This window comes from Tachypleus tridentatus, chromosome 12, assembly GCF_004210375.1.
Source record: "Tachypleus tridentatus isolate NWPU-2018 chromosome 12, ASM421037v1, whole genome shotgun sequence".
Classification (NCBI taxonomy): domain Eukaryota; kingdom Metazoa; phylum Arthropoda; class Merostomata; order Xiphosura; family Limulidae; genus Tachypleus; species Tachypleus tridentatus.
The window spans coordinates 47077812-47099343 of record NC_134836.1 but is presented as its reverse complement, the minus strand read 5'-3'; the positions used below and the strand labels follow the sequence as shown (position 1 = coordinate 47099343).

At 33.9% G+C, this 21532-nt stretch overlaps 1 protein-coding gene across 4 annotated transcripts in view; it reads left to right on the top strand.

Moving 5' to 3' along the window:
* The window catches only part of LOC143233204 (paired box protein Pax-6-like), a 40367-nt gene extending 21408 nt beyond the window's left edge, over positions 1 to 18959 (top strand). For 3 of the 4 annotated variants that reach the window (XM_076469177.1, XM_076469179.1, XM_076469178.1), the window contains 3 exons: positions 12905 to 13141; positions 15200 to 15381; positions 17974 to 18959. In XM_076469177.1, the coding sequence (XP_076325292.1) occupies positions 12905 to 13141; positions 15200 to 15381; positions 17974 to 18177 (623 nt within the window). In that variant the 3' untranslated portion in view covers positions 18178 to 18959. The remainder of the gene's footprint in view (positions 1 to 12904; positions 13142 to 15199; positions 15382 to 17973) is intronic. The other variant, XM_076469180.1, reaches the window with a different exon arrangement.
* The last annotated feature ends 2573 nt before the right edge of the window (positions 18960 to 21532 follow it).

Sequence of the window (21532 nt, the reverse complement as noted above, 5' to 3'; positions counted from 1 at the left end):
ACTGTCGCTTTTAATTCAGAGAAGTTATTGGAGCATCGTTTTTAAAAGAAGTTTAACACCAGTATAATATAATAGACATTCAAAGACATTGCATTATTTAACACACAGTTTTATTATTTCATTCTTGAAATGAGCTCTCAGATTTTCCACTTTACTGCATGTAACAAATTAGTTAACCTCTCCCCACCCCATTCACTACACGTACATGAAAAAAGAATATCCCTTGAAAATAAATATTGAATAAAATAACAAACGTTTTCAAGATTACGTCAGATTATTTACATCTACTGAGATAACTTTTATAATTATAATAATGTGTCTCGCGCTATTACGTGGGTAAGAAAATCACAGGAAACAATATGAACGACCATGAGTCACGATTCATACCTATTTGCTTGATACTAACATTCTAGTTGGACAGGACAACTGACTAATGAAACCAGAACAGAAACGTTTTTCTTTTTAAATGTTTAGGTTCCAACCTTGTGATGCGTTTTTTGCTAATGAAGTTTGAACCATATAACCAATAACGTTTAATCATTCGAAGTTGAATGTCAATATTCACAGTATGCCATTCTATTTACAATATAATACGTTTAACGATTTGAATATCTACAGGCAGAAGTTGCGAATAACGAGGCGAAACGACGTAAATCACTCGCATTAAACAATGACGTATTTTCTAATATCAAAAATCCATTGTTAAATCTAACTATTAAAAATAGCTAATTTTCTTTTTGTACAAAAGCTTTAACGAACTTCAAATGTGGTAAAATCATTATATATGAAATAAATATGAACTGCTTGGTAACATTAGGTAAGCAACAAAAATTAATACATGAAACAAAGTTTCTAAGTATCGTTACATATCAACAGGAGTGAAACAACAAATACCATCGAATAATGTATAAATAATCGTTTGCAAGATGACGAAAAACTCACTTGAAGTAAAAATGTATTATTAAGACAACTGATATGAGTATTAAAACTTTTATTAAAATAAACTACAGAAAAACGTTTCGATCTTTTTATGTCATCTTAAAACTGGAAAATTTTCTCCAATCAAAATCTTTAAAAGGAGGTCGCTATTTAGATATATTTAAATAAAATGCCCTCGTTTTAACATGATATATAGACATAATTATTTAGAATATTTTTTTACACACTGTTAGTTTCACTAGTTAATGTAGATTTAAATACAATTCGGTCATTTGGTAATATAAGTGAAACCTCCAACGACCGCGGAATTGCACTAGATGCTAATCAAACTAAGTGGACCTAAAACACCTTGTTTCGCCTCACCGTAGGTTTGTACTTTGCTTTTGCCCCCCGCTAGTACAGCGGTATGTCTCCGGATTTACAACGCTAAAATCAGGGGTTCGATTCCCCTCGGTGGGCTGAGCAGATAGCCCGCTGTGGCTTTGCTATAAGAAAAACACACAAAACACACATACTTTGCTTTTAATGAACTTTTAATGACGTGAAGTCAAACGCACTTGAAAATGAACTGCTCCAAGCAGCAAAACGAAACGTGAATGCAACGTACAATAGGTGTTTCCTTCAGAAGAGATCTGTTCTATTTCTTTCACACTTTGTTGTCGCAATCACGAAATAAACTAACATAATGCTGACAAGAGCACAAAACGTAAAATACTTCCCAATATTTGGCAAGGTCAAAAATATCTGTTTTTCCAGCTTCTGCTTCAGTAAATGACTAGAGAGTCGAGAGTCTTTACAAAAAAATGCAGTGTGTAACCAGTAGAACTGGAATCTGGTTACAAATGGAAATAAACTAAACAAACTAGCCTACAAGAACATTTTAAAAATAAATTTAATTTTCCTGGCGAATCTTTTGCTAGTTTGATTTGTTTTGAATTTCACGCAAAGCTACACAAGGGCTATTTGCGCTAGCCGTCTCTAATTTAGCAGTGTAAGACCAGAGGGGAGGCAGTTAGTCATCACCACCCATTGCTAACTCTTGGACTATTCATTTACCAACGAATAGTTAACTTAACCGTCACATTATAACGCCCACACGGCTGAAAGGACGAGCATGTTTGGTGTGACGGGGATTCGAACCCGTGACCCACGGATTACGAGTCGAGCGTCTTAACTACCTGGCTATGCCGAGCCCTCTTGCTGGTAAACTAGTTCTGAAGGTACTTTTCTTTTTCGTTCAACTGTAAATGTTAGCGTAACTATATTTCAAGAGGAGGGTTTAACGTAACTCCATCTGTCTCTTTTAATGTGTTTCTTTTACCTTGCTGGATACAATTAATTTATAATGTACTCATTTCTACATGTAAATTCTTTCCTTATATGCCCGATACTTAGATTTTAATTACTCACCATACGTTTTTTGTTATTATTATTTGTTATATTTATTTTCATTATATACGTATTCAATATAATATGACTTCACGGATGAGATGTTCCTGTTCTTCATAGCACAAAGCTACACATTAGTCTGTTTGCGTTGTTTCTATCGCGCTAAAACTAGCCAGAACCTTAAAATTGTAAGTCCGTAAACTTACAGCTGTTCCGCCGAGGGATCACAAACTAGAAAATAGTTGATTATACTTTGGAAGTTCCTATATAGTAATTAATGTACTATATTATTAACGAACTGCTACATTTACTTAAAATACGTCTCGCCAGTTTACCAACTGTCATGGAAAAAGTAAATGGTTGACGTTTTGTCCTCAGAAGAAAGAGAAAAGAGTGCCTTGCCGCAGATCAAAAGGTCCGATGCTCGAATTGCAATATTCCATTAAACTCTTTATTTTTTGCTATGGGTCTTGTATAACACTAACAATTAATCATGTTATTTGGTTTTAATCTGGCGATCGTTGGATGCTTTTGAATAGTCGCCCTCCATTTTCTAGTAGCTGTGAATTAGAGGTGGCTATACATGAATTTCTGTCCCTCACTTAAGATACCAAATATTTCATTGAGTTATTAAAATTTATATATTGGTTTTATATATTGTTTTTGCTAGTATTCCTGAAAAGTTTATGGCTGTAACAAAATTGGATACCAACTGAAATGACCTCATTAGAGCTTTTGTGTCCAAAAACATAGGAACGTGTTTTTATGAAACTTCTTTTCAAAAGGAAAGTAGCCGGCCAACAGTACCCACAGTAAAATGGACTGTCCTTAGTACTGAGCACAATAACAGAACTAAAATCGAATATAACGTGTGTATTATATAAATTTTGGGAATATTTTTCATCATCGAGTCCGCTTTACTTGTGAGACGAACACAAAAAAGGAACACATCTATTTTATATTTACACTATTAAATCGATGACTGGTAGCAACTTACCAAATAAAAATATATGTTTAATAATGCTACATTTTACCACTATTTTCCCCTCTTTTTGTTTTGTATAAGTTATTTAAATAATTCTGGTTTTCGATATTATGATTTTGAAATGTTATATTAAGACATTAAAGTTAGATAACGTTTACCACGTACTTAAGTATTAGTATTTAATTTTCAATCTTCCAGTCACAATTCCAACAATTATCTTTGGATGTTTCAGTCTATAACTAAGTGTTAGTCAATAATCAACTAAAAACAATTTTTTATAAAGATGTGACCGAAATACTTGAAGTGATTAAAACCCAAAACTTTGTATCTGAAAATGTCACCTACGTCATGAGCCTGTACCAATACGTGATATTTAAATAATGTTGTGACTGAAGCTTGGTACATGTTATTGTTATTTTGAATGTTAGAAAACTGATAACGAACAATGTGATTCGAAATATAATAGCAAAACAGTTTTGATTTCCCAACCAACGGATTTTCAATTTCTCATGAGAGGGCTAATACAGTCGTATAACTTTCTTGATATTGTATGTTTACACCTTTGTTTCTCACCAGATTCATAATTTTTTGTTGCTGATAAGCGCAGCCAACTTTTGGAACGGTTTGGGCTACGCCCTGTAAAATAGCCTTTTCTTTTCTTTTTTTTCTCATACATATTTGTGAACTAAAAACTCCTGCAGAACTCCGATGTGTAAAGTTAGTTATGCTCGAGTGCTTCCCAAGGAAGTTCCGGTCCAACTCGAGGAACAGAGACAAGTCCTATAATTACCGAATACTTATGATGGGAGGAGAGATATAAGTGTTTTAACTATATTTGGAAAGAAACACCAAAAGTACACTTGTCTTTGGACTCCTTTATTACGTTAAGTGCTGTACTAAACTGATATTTTTATTATCACATCTGTTTTGTTTGAATCAAAACTGTGGCTCACTTTATTTACATTATACGAACTATAAGATTATTTACAATTGGCTTTCATGATACAATAGATAAAAGTAAAGGTGGGCTACTTTCATTCAGTTGTTTAATTACTACAGAACAAAGACCAGAGTGTACTTGACCAGTTCATCCTTGAAATCAAGTTATGTTGTCCTTTGCATAGCTGTGCGAAGACTTTTTCATTAACTGTCTGCTATACTTAACATACTGTACTTCATATCAGTTTTATTCTGCTTGGTTGGCTGGAGTCACTTTATTCTTATAAAATGTTTTCCCATTAATAATGCACATTAACCACGTTCGGGGTAATAACTTCCTACTCCTTACCGGCCTGGCATGATCAGGTGTTAGGTCGCTTGACTCGCAATCTGTAGGTCACGGATTCAAATTCCCGTGCCATCAAATATGCTCGTCCTTTCAGCTGTGGGAGCAATATATAATGTTGCGATTAATCCCACTATTCGTTAGTAAATGAGTAGCCCAAGAGCTGGCGGTACGTGGTGATGATTAGCTGCCTCCCCTCTAGTATTACACTGCTAAATTAGGGACAGCTAACGCAGGTAGCCTTCGTGTAACTTTGCGAAAAATTCAAAAGAAAGAAACTTACAAACACACTTGCGTTTTAAGCCGTAGGGGCCTTATAATATTATGGTCAATCCTCCTATTCGTTGGTAAAATGGTAGCTTAAAAGTTTGCGATGGTAATGATAAATGCCTTTCTCTCTTTCGCTGCTACGTTAGGGACAACTAACGAAGATATTCCTCTGTAGCATTGATAGAAATTCAAAATAAATAAACAAACCTACTCCTTGTAAACCTCTATAAATCGTTATTTTACAAAAGTATTTGAGTGCGTCTATATGTGAAACAACCAGATCGATTATCTACAAACCAGGGTGTTGGTGTTCAAACCAGACCTCTTATGTTACCCACGGTGGCCCCTATATCTTCACCAAGCTTTGAGTGTGTGTGTTTTCTTATAGCAAAGCCACATAGAGCTATCTGATGAGCCCACCGAGGCCAATCGAACTCCTGATTTTAGCGTCCAAGCTTTGAACAATTGTGGAGATAACATCAATCAATTGTGTTTTCACACTTCTCCAGAACCATATAAGTCAACTCATTTAAACTGATGTCTTTGTTTTGGAATTTCTTGCAAAGCTACACGAGGGCTATCTGCTCTATCCGTCGCAAATTTAGCAGTTGAGGACTGAAGGAAGGCAGCTAGTCATCACTACCCACCGTCAACTCTTGGGCTACTCTTTTACCAACGAATAGTGGGACTGATTGAAACATTACAACGTCCCTACGGCTGAAATGGCGAGCATGCTTGGTGCGACGGAGATTCGAATCCGCGACCCTCAGATTACGAATCGAACGTTTTAACCCACCTGACCTTGCCGGGCCAATTTAAACTGATCTCAGGAAGTTCTTACTAATAAGTGACTCGTGGCAAATGTTATTTGTATTTTTACAAACAAAATTCTATTCCGTAGAATATTTTCCTGGATTATCCAGAAAACAATCAACGAATATCTTCTTAACCTTTCTAATTGTTTCTCTTAGTTGCGTTTTACTTCATAAGTATTTTCAATAAATAAAAGTCCCAGTAGTAAACTTTAAAACAAAACCAGATTTACATCAGGTATATGAAAAAAAAAGACTTTAAACAAATATATATAAGCCCATAACTTGTAGTGTAATCTATGTGTTTAGTACAAATAGCTATTCAAGCACGTAACGTTGAAATGTTAATATTTGCTTATGGCTATTTTCATCTCTTAAGATTTATTGGTGATTGGTTCGATCCATAAAAGGGGATAGGGCAAAAGGCTGAAACACTGCAGCCACTAACAAAGAATCATAATCACGTGAGAAACAGGGCATGGACAATCGCATACCGAAAGAATAAGAAATTCTCATACTTGCTAAGAAATATGAGTCAGTAGAAACATTCTATAAAACGCAATATGTGCATTGCAAGACTCCTATAGTTCTGCGTTCGTGTGTGTTTCCATATAGCAAAGTCACACCAGGCTATCTGCTGAGACCACCGAAGGGAATCGAATAACTAATTTTAGCATTGTAAATCCTTAGATTTACCGCTGTACTAGGGAGGGACCTCATAGTTCTGCAAAAGAAGAAGTTGGATCATCTTTTCACATTACACAAATTAAATGTTACAAAATATGAAAATGTGAATTCTAAATTTTGTCACTGAATTAAATATTTTGAATGGTGAGCAGATATTTTATATTTACCTAATTATGAATGTTTTCAAGAACATTTGAAACCAACAAATCATTGAATAAATGTTCACATTTCTAAACTTAAAGGAAGAAAATAACACTTCTTTTATCATTTCTACTTTCGTTTGGCATCAGGCTGTCTCAGTCAATCACAACTATAAGTTTCAAAACAAAGAAAATATCAAGAAAATCAAAAGCTATTAACCAGTTGCGAATCTGTAATCTTATTTCTGTGGTAGATTGTGTGTGTTTTGTTATAGCAAAGCCACATCAGCGTAGACTTACCGCTCTACTAACAGGAGGCCCCCGTGGTAGAGAAACATTCTTCGTGGCATAATATGTACACTCGACAGGCAAGCAAATCATAACTTTTTAACATTTTATAACGTTTAAAATACAGATATACTTTTTTGCCAGTGATCACAGAATTCAAACATATGCCAAAAATACACTTTAACATAATAATTTACACCCAGTAACACAGCGGTATGTTTGAGGGGTTACAATGTTAGAAACCATATTTCAACACCCGTGGAGAACTGAGCACAGATAGCCCATTGTGTAGTTTTGTTCTCAATTACAAACAACCAGGCACAACAATTTATCCATAGATGCAAATACACACGTATGTATATATTGTGAAGCTGTAATATTGTTCATTGTCCGTGAATAAGTGTATAATTTTAAATATTGACAGGATTTTTATCTTTATCTTCATATACAGTATAAGGTTTACAAAACAATACGTTCTGAAGAACTTCTTGTATTAGCATTAAGAAGATTTTTATGTCACAAATACATGCAAAAGTTCATCATATTTTACAAAATTATAAAATTATTACACTCTTTAAAATATCTGTTAGGTATTTAGAAAACGTTTCTAGACTTTCTTCTATTTTAAAAAAAATTACAGCTGTATAAGAACAAAGTCACCTAAAATAATGTTAAATAATTTCTGATAGCATGCTCTCCATGACAACCATTGACCACTTATTGGAGCTAATGCTTTACACCACTTTTGCCAGGTTCCTTTTTATATTGATGTAGACTCAGTGAAGACCTATGGCTCTCCTGTAGTGTTTATGTGGATTATCCATGTTCTCCTGTTCATTTCCTCTCTAATTTTGACCTGTAAAGGAGTCACTGTTTGAGAGGCTGTTTCAGAGCATGCAGTTTGGCTTAGCTTAAGGTCATTACTGGTGATGCTAAGTTTGGCTAGTATATTAATTTCACCCACAATACTAACTAGATAAATCTATAGGATGCTTGTTAGTTGCTCTGTTGGATTCTCTTTAGCATTTGAATCTAATGACTTCACCATAATTACTTATGTGTTTTCTAGATTTGTAAGTCTCTAGAGAGTGGTGGTGTCAGTGTTACTTCTTCCTTCGATTCTAAAGCATCAGTTAATTGTGATAATATTGGCTATGCATGCATAAATTTGCAGAAAGACTAATTGTTGAGTAGTGGTTCTAACTGATTCTGGACAATATCACAATTTTGCAAATGGTGGCGTCACGACAACGCATTGATGATCTCAAAAAAATAAACTAGTGTAAGCTTCCAAGATGGAGGCCAAAGTCAAAATGGTATTGTTAACAGAATGTTTACGACCAATGGGTATTTCTCAAGCTCATCAATGTTGCCTAAAAGTATGTGGTCATCCGCTGTTAAAACAATAGAGGCAATTAACAGAATTGAATTAGAATTTAAAACATTTAAAGAACAAGATATTTAGAAGGATTACATAGTATAATTTTACATTGCAAAGAATGCTTATGCATCTTCATTTTTGATAGAAAAGAGTCTCAGATAGTGTAATAAAAGCGTGAAATATATATATATATATATTGCCTGAGGAAATATCTCTCATGTACCTGTGAATGATTCCTTTAAAGAAACTTTAAGAAATGGTTGTTGCCTAGGGTTCACCTCAGTGATTAATTGCTAACGTTTATTTGCTATGACCCTTTTATCATTGTCAAAAAGTTTCAGTCGTTACAACTAGCATGAAATAGTTGACACTCCAATAAGACCACTTTTGGCTATCACACAACATTTTTTTAAACATAATACCATGAAAAACTACTTGATAAATTTGAAAGTAAAGTACGTAAAGCCCATTCACCTCACAAATGTTTTCTAATTCATTGCAACGAGTTAGAGGTATATCAACACGTAATATTCTAAGCATTACATCTACTTACATTATGTACTGTGAAACTGAACAACGACATCTCACAACGAACCTCTTCTCAAAGTTCAGAAAGCAAGGCATGCCATTTCTTTTAGTTTTCAACGACGTTTCAGAAAGCAAGGCATGCCATTTCTTTTAGTTTTCAACGACGTTTCAGAAAGCAAGGCATGCCATTTCTTTTAGTTTTCAACGACGTTTCAGAAAGCAAGGCATGCCATTTCTTTTAGTTTTCAACGACGTGATTGTTCTAACTCATAATAATTTAGCAGCTACAACACAATATTCCATAGACATGTCCCTATAAAACTTTTACCAATAGTTCGGAAAGGAAGGAATAACACTTTCTTTCAGTTATTGATTTTTTTTCTATCAAATGATCATTACAGAAAATGATCAGCTAATTGTTCTTAGTATCAAGAAATGATCAGAAGATTGTTCCTAGTATCAGGAAACGACCAGAAGATTGTTCCTAGTATCAGGAAACGACCAGATGATTGTCATCACTATCATGAAACGACCAGATGATTGTCATCACCATCATGAAATGAACAGATGATTGTCTCCAGTGTCAGAAAATGATTAGAATATTCTCCCCTGTTAATATATACAATATCCACCTTCACAATTTTGTTCCTTCTCACTTACTGTGACATCTCTTATATCATACGGCAGCCTTACGTAACGACTGACAAACAAATTAGTGTATCGTAAAAAATGTAAGCACACTTTCCTCTAAAAACTGTGAGATTACTGCTCTGGCATCAGACCATACGTAACATCCTTTGAAAACTACATTTCTTGTCAAAATATTGAATTCTGACTGTTACGCGAGATGTCATCTCAGAAAATGTACATCCCATTCACTGCAGTCAATATTAACCAATTTTGCATGCATCCAATTGATTGTTTTTTTTTTTTTTTCGTTCAATAAAATCATCAAAATCTTCACCACACATTACCATACACAGATCAACAACTAACTGCTGTCTGAAATTAGCTTCCTGGTTCTTTTTAATTTACTGAGATGTTCTTAATCATGTTACCCGTATTTCAGAATAACACATCACGGACAGTCATACCAACCATCAGATACATTTCCATCCACACTTCTTACTTTAATTAATAACAGCCTGCATGTATTAATTACATTTCTTTTTACTCTCTTGGAGAAAATTAACATATCCTGGGATATTTTATGCAATAAAAAACACTAACTCTCTAAAGAGGACACAGAGTGTAATAAAATACTCGTGCAGGAAATACTCTAGTTTCCTCTAGTCTCTGCATTATGAAAAATTGGAAGTATCACCTGCTTAGAAGCTACGCATCAGCTATTATTGCACTTCTAGCTGCTCCTTCTAGTACCACACGTTCATGTACCTGATACTGTGTTTCTTTTTCTTTAATGGTTACCCTTCAACTTGATGCAAAGTAATCGTTGTCCAAGTTATATCTGGGCCCTTTTGTCAGTGGTTTATAACAATGTCATACTCTTGTAATCTAATTATGCGCAATTCATCCGGGAGCTTGAAAGTTCATTGCCTATTTCACTGGCATATAATCCAAATGAATGATAAACATTCTGCCATTCAAGTAGCCGCGGTATATTTCACAGATACTATAATAACAAGTAGGCATTGCTCTGCTGTGCATTATATGTGTCCACAATCCATCAGCATATAGCTAGAACATGTGGTACAACCTTTAACTCTAGATTGTGTCTGTGACAACATCAGCAAAATTTCATTTTAACTTTCACCGGTATACAACAGGTATCCTGCAAAGTTATCTATATATCCTGCTTTTAAATCATCATATCACTTGATTTAATATTTCTGTCATTTTCTGTTATGAAATTTCCAATATTTTCTTGTGAGATATATTTTTTGGGGGAGGAAAACAAAATACAAATAGTTCTTTGTTATTTTCTAATTTTTTCTTATTTGGTCAAAAAGTTCTGTCTATATATCTAGTTTTAAAATGATGAACTTTTAGTAAAATATATCTCTTCATACTTTATTCTTTTATATCTCTTATCATAACTTCCAGCTAAAAGTTATAAATGAGCAGATAAAAAATAAATATCAATAACTTATGATTATTCCAAATAGCGTCAGTTCAAGCCAGCAAACAGTGTTTTGTTTTTAGCAAAATTATTGGTCAGAACCAATTTATTTCTAATACTTATACATAATTTAACACGAAAACACTTTCTGTAATAAAGAGATCCTCTTAAGAAACAGTACATCTTGTCATACACGAACGTCTTTGAATCTTTTAAACACATAATTTAACACGAAAACACTTTCTGTAACAAAAAGATCCTCTAAATAAACAGTACATTTTGTTATACAAGAACATCTTTGAATATTTTAAACACATAATTTAACACGAAAACATTTTGTGCAATAAAAGGTCTTCTAAAAAACAGTACAAGTGTCCTAAGGTCAATGGTTGATTTCTACAGTTTGTAAACTTCCTACTAAGTTCTGTTTCTCTTCTCTGCCTGAGATATGTCTTCTCACTTCTCAGAAAATCACACATTAATTTTTATGGGATTTTCTTCATCCCTACATGAAGTAAATATTTTATAACCCGTTGTATACAAGAGTATTTAATTTTTATTATTTGATACCCTCGTAATATGAGGATTGCGGGTTCGAATACCCGTTCCACCAAACATGCTCGCCCTTTCAGCCGTGTGAGCATTATAACTTTACGGTCAATCCCACCATTCGTTGGTGAAAGAGTACCCCAAGAGTTGGCGATGGGTGGTGATGACTAGCTGCCTTCCCTCTAGTCTTACACTGCTAAATTAGGGACGGCTAGCGCAGATAGCCCTCTAGTAGCTTTGCGCGAAATTCAAATAAACAAACAAACAAATTGATTTCGTTTTTTTAAATATTTTATAAATTTTGATTTCATTTGTTTTGTGATATAATCTATAGTTTAAGGTTTGATCCCATTTCAGGTTTGATTTATTACTGTTAATACCCTTTGCTGAATCAACAAGTTCTATAGCTTCCTGCCTGAATAAAAAACAAAACAAAACCAAACTACAATATATTTTTGTAAGCATTTGAAACGGTGCTTACTGCGTTATGCTTTTAACTTACTTAACTCGTGATCGTATTTTGAGTTTCATTTAACCTTTTTTTAGTTTTGATTTTATTTCTTTTATCTGGCTATTGGGCCCATAGTGCTTGATAACAATTTCCTTTGTTGTTTAAGTATAGCTGTAAGCCGTTTTCCATGTGGCCTCAAGAAGGTGTTTTCAGAAAGCTACAAGTTATTTTGCAAAACATTGGCTTTAATATTTAAGTTTGAAATTTCAATAAATAAGGAATAATCTGTGTAATGACTGCGGAATTATGCTATATCTCCTTTGAATGAATTTAATTGGAATGATTGTTATGGTACATAAATTAATAAGTATGCAATAAGATACCAAGAGCATGTGTTTGACTGGGTTTGTTACATTATATTTATTCTATTTCTGAATTTTGCCTTGTGTAAACATCTGTAATCTCTCTTTCTCTGCTACAATAACCAAAAGTTTTACAATGAATCTAGACACTGGAATACCAGATATAAATTCACAATGATTGTAAATAAATATTTTGCTCATTTAGTTACTTGTACTTTTTATTCACTCTCCCACTGTCAATATTTAAAATTATCCCATTCTTAAAATTCCTCGAACCTACTGAGAACATTACTTTGTGTATGTCATCATTATATCTGAATACCACACGTGAATCAAAACATCCTCTGGTTACCACTTCACCACGCTAACTGAACAATTCAATAATTTTATGTTATTTGGTTTAGGTGTGTGTATGTTATAAAATCTTAAGATGATAATTTTATTGTCTTTTGTTCTTTATTTTGTGTCTGTTTCTTTGTTTTGGAATTAAGCACATACCCAGACAATGGGATATCTATGCTCTGCCCACTACGGGTATCTAAACCCAGTTTTCAGTTATGTGAATCCGCACCCATATCGCTATATTACTAGGGGACTTTTATTTTGTGTGTTATAATACCTTTACACAATTAATTTATGCCATTTGTTTTTATTTTGTATGTTATAATACTTTTACACTATATGTTTTTGCTATTTGTTTGTTTGTTTTTATTTTGTATGTTATTATATCCTTACACGACAATCTTTGGATTTAACAGGTGTCTGTACCAACACTAATGCACCAAGTGTTAGCTCCATCAATCGTATACTAAGAAGGAGGGCTGCCGAAAGAGCTAAAACTGAATTTTTGAGAATTGCAAGTTATGGAAGTTACAATCCTTACACAGTATTATATCCATGGAGAACTGCATATTTTCCTGTCTGGGCTGCAACCAATACAAGTACTGTTCTGCCTAATAGATCAGACTCCACCATCGTATGTGATCGTAAATCAGGCAGGTATCAATCAGGCTTCACTATTGGTTAGATAAGTCAGGAATTTTCTAAATATCAATGTTGTTGTTGTTTTTAAGAATAACAGTTGCTTCTAAACAAGTACAACTTTTAGTTTTCTTGTAGCTTTATTAATTTATAATACGCGTAGATGGACTGACTGGATCATTGCATGAAACAATAGTAATCAAGTTGCTTTCGATCTGACAAAAAAAAATACGGTATTGTTACTTTACGATTAACAAGTAAAATACGAGCTTAAGATGATTCCTAAACTTAATTGTTGAAACTCAGTTGGAACATCAAAGTTTTCCAAATAAAGTGAACATTTTACATCAGTGTGTAATATACTAGTTGCATTCTTTTGACAACAAATAATACATTCAGTAAACATATACTCTTCAAAAGAAGAAACGCAAAAGGGATATTTTTGTTATTTTAAAGAGAAATATATGTAATAACGTTACAAGCTCAGAGTATGTGATGTTACACGTGTTAAGGCACTGATTGTCAGACCAAAATGACAATAAAAGTTGTGCTACTTTAAAACAGAGGAAAACATCGGATTTTTCGCCAAAACGCATTCGTGTCCAATAAATTTGTTTGAGAGATCTGCATGTTCTGCAAGTGCAACATGTGCAAAATCCCTATAAAAGTGACGGGTTCTCGGTTTCCATAGCTCAGTGTTAAGCCACCGACACGCAATACAGTTACGCCAAGACTGACTGAAGCACAACGCAACAACGCCATTGGTCGCTTGGAAGCAGGCGAATCTCGATCAGATGTTGCCAGAGCTGTGAATGTCCCACCCAAGCACCATCACAAGGCTATGGAATCGTCACTAACAACATGGATCAACTCGTGACCGTCCACGATCTGGCAGACCTCGTGTTACCACGCCCGCACAAGATCGCAACATTCGGTTACGTCACCTTCGGGATAGTTTGCGACGTCTACTGCCTCAACCATACCAGGGCTGCGTAGGATTTCCGATCAGATGCGCAACCGTCTACGAGATTCTTAGGCCCCATGTGCAACCCATCATGGTGAACGTCAACGACGTTTCTCAACATGACAACGCCCGTCCTCACACAGCCCGACTCACCACTGTCTTCTTGAGACACCAAAACATCAACGTTCTTCCCTGGCCCTCCAGATCACCAGACTTAAACCCCATCAAACATCTTTGGGACGAGTTGGACCGACGTATGCGACGGCGACAACCTCAACCGCAGACTCTACCTCAGCTTGCAGCAGCTTTGCAGGCTGAGTGGACAGCCATTCCACAGGATGTGATTCATCATCTCATCGCTTCCATGGGCAGGAGATGCCAAGCAGTTATTGATGCTCACGAGGGGCATATTCGTTATTGACGTTGAGTGGCGTTAAACTTCATCTAGTGAGCGTGGACTTCGCCTTTGCAGACTTTGGATGTTCAGCAGTGAATATGCAAAGTTTCACACATGTCATACAGAACTACCCGGAATAAACTTGTTAACAATTTGTCTCATATTTTGCCTTTTGCGTTTCTTTTTTTGAAGAGTATATATACAAAGAAAAAAATAAAGATGTTTTAAAACTTCTAATGTTTTAGTCAAGTATAACAAATTGAAACAAACTAACAATTACAACCAATCCTAAACATATTGTATAATATATAGTAGCTTTATATTTGTACGTGTTACTTATTGTAAACAACTAAGTAACAATAAGAATTTGGGAATTGTTCATTTTTTCTATATAAAATAAGGTGTACATGTAATTTTAATAATTATTCAAATTATTAAAGTTATTTTCCTTTATTTATATAACTCGAGTGTATTTTGAGGTCTTGTAATTAAAAAAAATCATGAATACATGAATAATTTGGTCCATGAACAGTTTTAAAAAGGTGTTACAAATTCGATGGTACCATAATTGTAGGGTTTAAATCGTTATTTCGGGCATTATTTAAGAAATATGTTCATTCCTGTTAATAAATATTAGTTGTTTAGAGTTAACTATTTAAGTCCGCAAGTAGATTATTGTTGTTGTTTTTTATACCTATGACCTCGGCACAGAATCGAATGAAACACCATCAACAGAAACAAAGGATCAATTTAGTTTGCGCAGACAGAGAACCACGTTTACTGTGGAGCAGCTGGAAGTTCTGGAAAAAGAATTTGAAAATAACAACTACCCTTGTGTCAACACTAGAGCGAACCTCGCAGCTAAGACTAACTTAACAGGGGCTAGAATCCAGGTGGGTTCATTATGCTAATAATGAGAGAGTTTTACAGTAATTAACATTGTCATTACTCATTAAAACCTGAATAATACTGAGCTGCACCTAGTATAAAAAGGTAAAATTTAATGAAGTTCATAATATAATATTAACTGAAGCATTAAAATTGTTATATTCTTTGACAGTGAAATCCTGTTGCACTTTATAAAATGGAAGACATAAATCCTTGAAACATTTATCCAAGTTGTTTAATTTTATTTTTAGTAATGAGTTAAAATTAATATAATTTAAGAAGTATTTTGAATACCGTAAAAATAATAATTCTAAACGTTAAAAATAATATTTTTTATATAAACACCTTATGCTTTAAAGTGTTTATTTGAACGATCGGAACGTGCTCAGATTCAATGTACCAATTTATGTTAATTGTGATTATTTTTGTCACTTTCTACTTTCTTATATTAACGTTAAAACGACTAACGTAATTATCTATTTCTCAGAAAAAACAAAACATCTTAAATCATGAACCTTGATAAGTAACATATTTGTATTTTCCGTTTTTGTTCTATACTTTTTAGCAAACGCGATAGATGGTAACAAATCCCCTTAACGTTAGATTTTCCTTTACTAGAAGTATGAGTAACAATTCGAAAGTAATTTTATGTATAAAAATATTACTGGTGTTACTTCCGTTTCATCCTGTAAAATTCCGCAAAATATAATAACATTTCAAACAACTTTAAAAATTTTTGTCTTCAATAAATCCAGCATATGAGTCTATACACTTACTTTCGGTTACACTTAGTATTTGTTTTCATGTCATTTAAAAATATTTTTGAGATTGTTTAAGCCGGTTACATAATTAAATATTTGATTTTAACTGTTTATATAATAAACCTGGGGTATAATACACTGGCCAAAATGTTTGCATATTTTGTAATAAATTATATCATTATGATTAAGATGGGATACAAATATATTTAGAGCTGTCAAACTGAGAAATATGTCATATTAAACGTGTACATATGTGATTTGTACAATGAGACAGGTTCTACGGATATCGTAAACAATTTTACCAAACAGTTGTAAGAATGTGTAATTCAGCATTTCACATTTCACAGCAAAACATTACTAACATATATGATGACGAAATTTTACATCAAACCCAACTGAGGGCGCTGGTATCGTCATCCTGGAACACAAAGTTATTGTCAAGCATTACCCTAGCGTCTTACAGAGATATCGTTTCCGTGTGATGCTTGTAGGAAGCATCGTTGAATACTCTGAAGGATATGACAAGCAGTTTTTCCACCATGATTATTAAATGCCTAAATATGTACTGCACCACTTTTCGTGCGTTTTCTCGAGAAAATAGTCTTTCTTCACATGTTTAACAGGAAAAGAACGAACATAAATTCTACCACTAGCTTTAACATGATTTATCTGTAAAGACGACATATCATCAGTGTCTTAACTGTAAGTTGGCATGCTATCTTGCCCAAGTAACACGGTGAGGTTGGTGAATTCAAAGTTAATAACGGTTTGCAAATAGCTCTTCTTGCAAAATAACCTTGTTTAATTAGTCTCCTATTTACTGTCCTTCTAGCTATCCTAAAATGAATGTTTTCATGCCATTCCTGTTGTAAGGTGATCAAAAACTCTTTTCAACAATGTCATGTTAAAATGATCAAAACGCGATAATGGCTGCCAGCAGTTTTTCTGCGTATACCAATATACCTTTCTGGAAAAATGTTTTCTATAGTCCGATGACGTTTTAGAATTCTGGACAATATATACTGGAGGTACTGTACTGTTCTGGCAATATCCGTTTGCTTCATACCATTTCTGGACAGTTGAACAAATTCTTGATGACGAGAAACGCACTTGAAAGTGTTAATACCCATACCATCCGTTCTGAGGTAGAGTTGAACAAACTGACTTCTTATAACTTCTGGCACGTGATTAGGCATGACTTTACACAAAGTACAGAGAGACTGCTTGAAGAAAGCATTGATTTGTTACTAAAATATTATAACATAAGCAAACAAACACTATTTTATAAAACACAGGTGTGCATATGTGTCTTTTGACGAATAAATTCTCAAAATTTATAAACTGAAGCATTATGTTGCGAAACAAAAAACAGCAGAAACTCATGGGTTATCTTAATGGTACAAAATATAAACCATTAAAGCAAACATAGTAAATAATTAAAGCCATATCTATTACTAATTATGGATGAGTTAGAAAATCAAAACATCCTCATCTTTAAAGACGTATAGCCAGAGAAACATTTTATATTTAGATTTTCTTCTGAAAAAGAAATTAGCCAGGCGTAATTATCTTGATTTTACTTATGGTATCACATAAGTATACACAAATGTTGTTTTAATAGCTCTAACAAGCTTGACAAATCAGTAGTCTTGTTTACCGAATGTACAGTCATCCAAAACGGATATAAGATATATAGAACACATGCGTTAATCTATGAGAACAATGATCTAAAACATTCTAGTGTTACGTAAACATTTAATCTGATGAATTTTCAAAAGACGTTAGCTGAATGAATATATAATTCATTGTCACTATTTATTGGACATTTTTAATTAGGTATGGTTTTCTAATAGAAGAGCGAAGTGGAGACGGCATCAAAGAATGATTGAAGACAAAGAGTCATCCTCAGAGCCAACTACTCTGTTATCTTTCCAATCAAAATCAAAAGTGTCTTCAAGTAAAAGTCCAAATTGCGATAAGACAGTTAGAATGGGTGGCGAAAACTCAGCTTTCTCTCCTGCAAGATCATCTTTGCAATAAACTAACGATACATCTATTTTAACTACAAAGTAAACATGTCCATTTTGGGTTGTATTCTATCTGAAAATAGTGTCATTCAAGACATGTCAATATTTTTATCTGGGTAAATATCATCTCATAACTAATAATTAAATAATTTACAAGCAGTGTAAGACTAGAGTGAAGGCAGTTAGTCATCATCGTCCACCGCCAACTCTTGGGCTACTCTTTTACCAACGAATAGTGGGATTGACCATCATATTATAACGCCCCCCACAGCTGAAAGAGCAAGCATGTTTGATGTGACGGGGATTCAAACCCGCGACCCTCAGATTACGTGTCGAACGCCTTAGCCCACCTGGCCATGCCGGCTCATTTGTGTGTTTTCTTATTGCAAAACCACATGGGGCTATCTGCTGAGCCCACCGAAGAGAATCGAACCCCTAATTTTAGAGTTGTAAATCCGTAGACTTACCGCTGTATTAGCGGGGGGCTGTGACGTAAGATCAAACTATGAATCAACGCTTTACTAGCATATAAGACATTTTTAACCGTGATAACGTTATTTTACTACAATAAAAGTAAAGTTTACAAACCTTTATGTTCAGTTTTCTCGAACAAATTCAACCTTGTTAACATGCATTACATTAGATTAAATTTGGGACAGATATTTGACAAAACACACAAATAAAGAAATAAAAGTGCTTCGAAAACACTTTGAGAGAAAAAAAACTAATATATTTTAAATTACTTGATGTTGTTTGTTTTTTGTTTGTTATTCAATAAAGGTTTGATTTTATTAATCTTGAGAACATTATTTTGTACCCTAACCGAGAAGACTACCACACTTCTACAAACAATATTTTATTGTCATTACAAACAAAAAGTATTTGATTATATTTCCATAGAATGAGAAAAAAATATTTAAAATCAAAATAAGCGAAAATTCTTTAATTTCTTGCTGAAATTTTGAGCTTTAAAGATTTTATCAAAATTATTTTCCGTTAAAAAATTCTATTTTTACAAACTTTACGCAAAATACTGTAAACTATTACAGGATATTTTGAAAAAAAATACACGTAAAACAACTTATCATAATTAAGTACTCTAAAATATCTCGTACAAATTTTTTTGGTCTTTATTTGTTGAAATTAAAACATATTATCTAGCATTTACTTTCATTATATTTATTTTCTTCAACAAGGCGAAACGTTCTTCTTTTTGTTTTGTCTCTCAGAAAATATTCCTTTTGAATTCATGGCCAGGGTCATTGTAGTATCATACATTTGCAATGTTAAACGTGTCACAAAATGAATATGACAATCAAAGCAATCAATCATTGAATTCAGCATTTTCAATTTAGTATTTCCTGAAATATATAGTTTGATTAAATAAATTTGTGTATCTCTGAAATTTCATTATGCCATTAATTATAGACACAAAGCGTTAAACAGTAAAATTACTGTGGTGTGCAGTTGTTCGTTACAGGCTCAAGTTCGAACGCTAGTGGTCACCAGTGCCATAGCGATATATCTGCGGACTTGCAACGTTAGATATTGGATTACGATATTCGTGAAGGATAGAACAATAGCAAGTCTATTGTGTAGCTTTGTGCTCAACTTAAGACAAACTAACTCTGATTTATATACTCACAAACATATAAATCATTAATTGATAGCTGTAAAAGAACATATATATCATCTGGGCACATCTTGAAATTTATGTGCTTACTGAATTAAACTGTAACACTAAGACTAGTTAGTAATCAGAAATGTGAATCAGATATTATTAGCGTTAAAAAGTACACATCAGCGAAAAAACATTTTAACACAAGACCTTTAAGCTGATTCCGTCGTGTCCTGTCTTTCTAACATTATTAATGTACAATAAAGAGATTTAGGATGCTATATTAAAACGACTTTGAAGACTCCCCATACTGTTACAGTTAATGTTAACGCGTTCAATCATATTCTACCTGATGTCCATACACCTTAATAACAGCTTTGCAGCGTGGTTTCCATTACAAAAAAGCTAAACCACAAGGCTGTTATCTACCTGCTGCACTTTCTTTGTCCTCCTTGAGTATGACTACGTCACAAGGCTGTTATATCCCTGCTGCACTTTCATTGTCCCTCTGGAGTATGACTACATCACAGGGCTGTTATATCCCTGCTGCACTTTCATTGTCCCTCTGGAGTATGACTACATCACAGGGCTGTTATATCCCTGCTGCACTTTCATTGTCCTCCTAGAGTATGACTACATCATAGGCTGTTATATCCCTGCTGCACTTTCATTGTCCTCCCAGAGTATGACTACATCATAGGCTGTTATATCCCTGTTGCACTTTCATTGTCCTCCTAGAGTATGACTACATCACAAGGCTGTTATATCCCTGCTGCACTTTCATTGTCCTCCTAGAGTATGATCACGAATTATTCCCCACACTTGATTCAACAGTCTAATCGATACGTCTACGCATAGAATAGCATCAATACATGTTTTATTTCACAACTCCTTTGAGACACAGAACAGTGAACGAATGTATGTATGATTGAAGCACCTTGCGGAGTGTGACTTTTCAGACGTTATTAAGTACAAGGGGTGTTCCTTGTTTGGAAAATCTACAGTTTGCGTCAGAAAATTCGGGTATCATCACACTTGCTACGTACCACCAGTACTAAGACATTTTAGATATCCTTGAAAAACGTAAAGCAATTTTTATTGTGGAAATAAAATAAAAAATAATTAATTTGGGAAATTAATTGTTCAACCTTTTAAAGTAATAAACTATAAATTATTTATGTTACGGCAGCAATTAATAAGTTATAAATTACAGCTCATAAGTAGCTGAAATAATTAAAAGATAGCGCAAATTATTGAAATAATATTAGCTTACTTGGAGTGTTTGTTTGTTTTTGAATTTCGCGCAAAGTTACACGAGGGCTATCTGCACTAGCCGTCCCAAATTTAGCACTGTAAGACTAGAGGGAAGGCAGCTAGTCATCACCACCCACCGCCAACTCTTAGGCTACTCTTTTACCAACAAATAGTAGGATTGGTTGTAACTTTAAAATGTTCCCTAGGCTGAAAGGGCGAGCATGTTTGGTGTGACGGGGAAAGTTTGTCATCGCCGCCTTGATACTCTAGATGATAGTGGCGGCATCTATTGATAATATTACAGGTTTTTAAGTATATATAATTTAATCAAAGTTTGTTCTTTTAACCAGTTAAGTTGATAGTAAATAGAGACACAAGAAATAAAATTTAGTCAAACTTATCGCATGAAAATGTTTGTCAAAAATGTTACTTTACAAACCCTCTATTTAATGTCGTGTATTGCTTCATGTTTGTCTTGCTTGCATTAAGGGCTGCA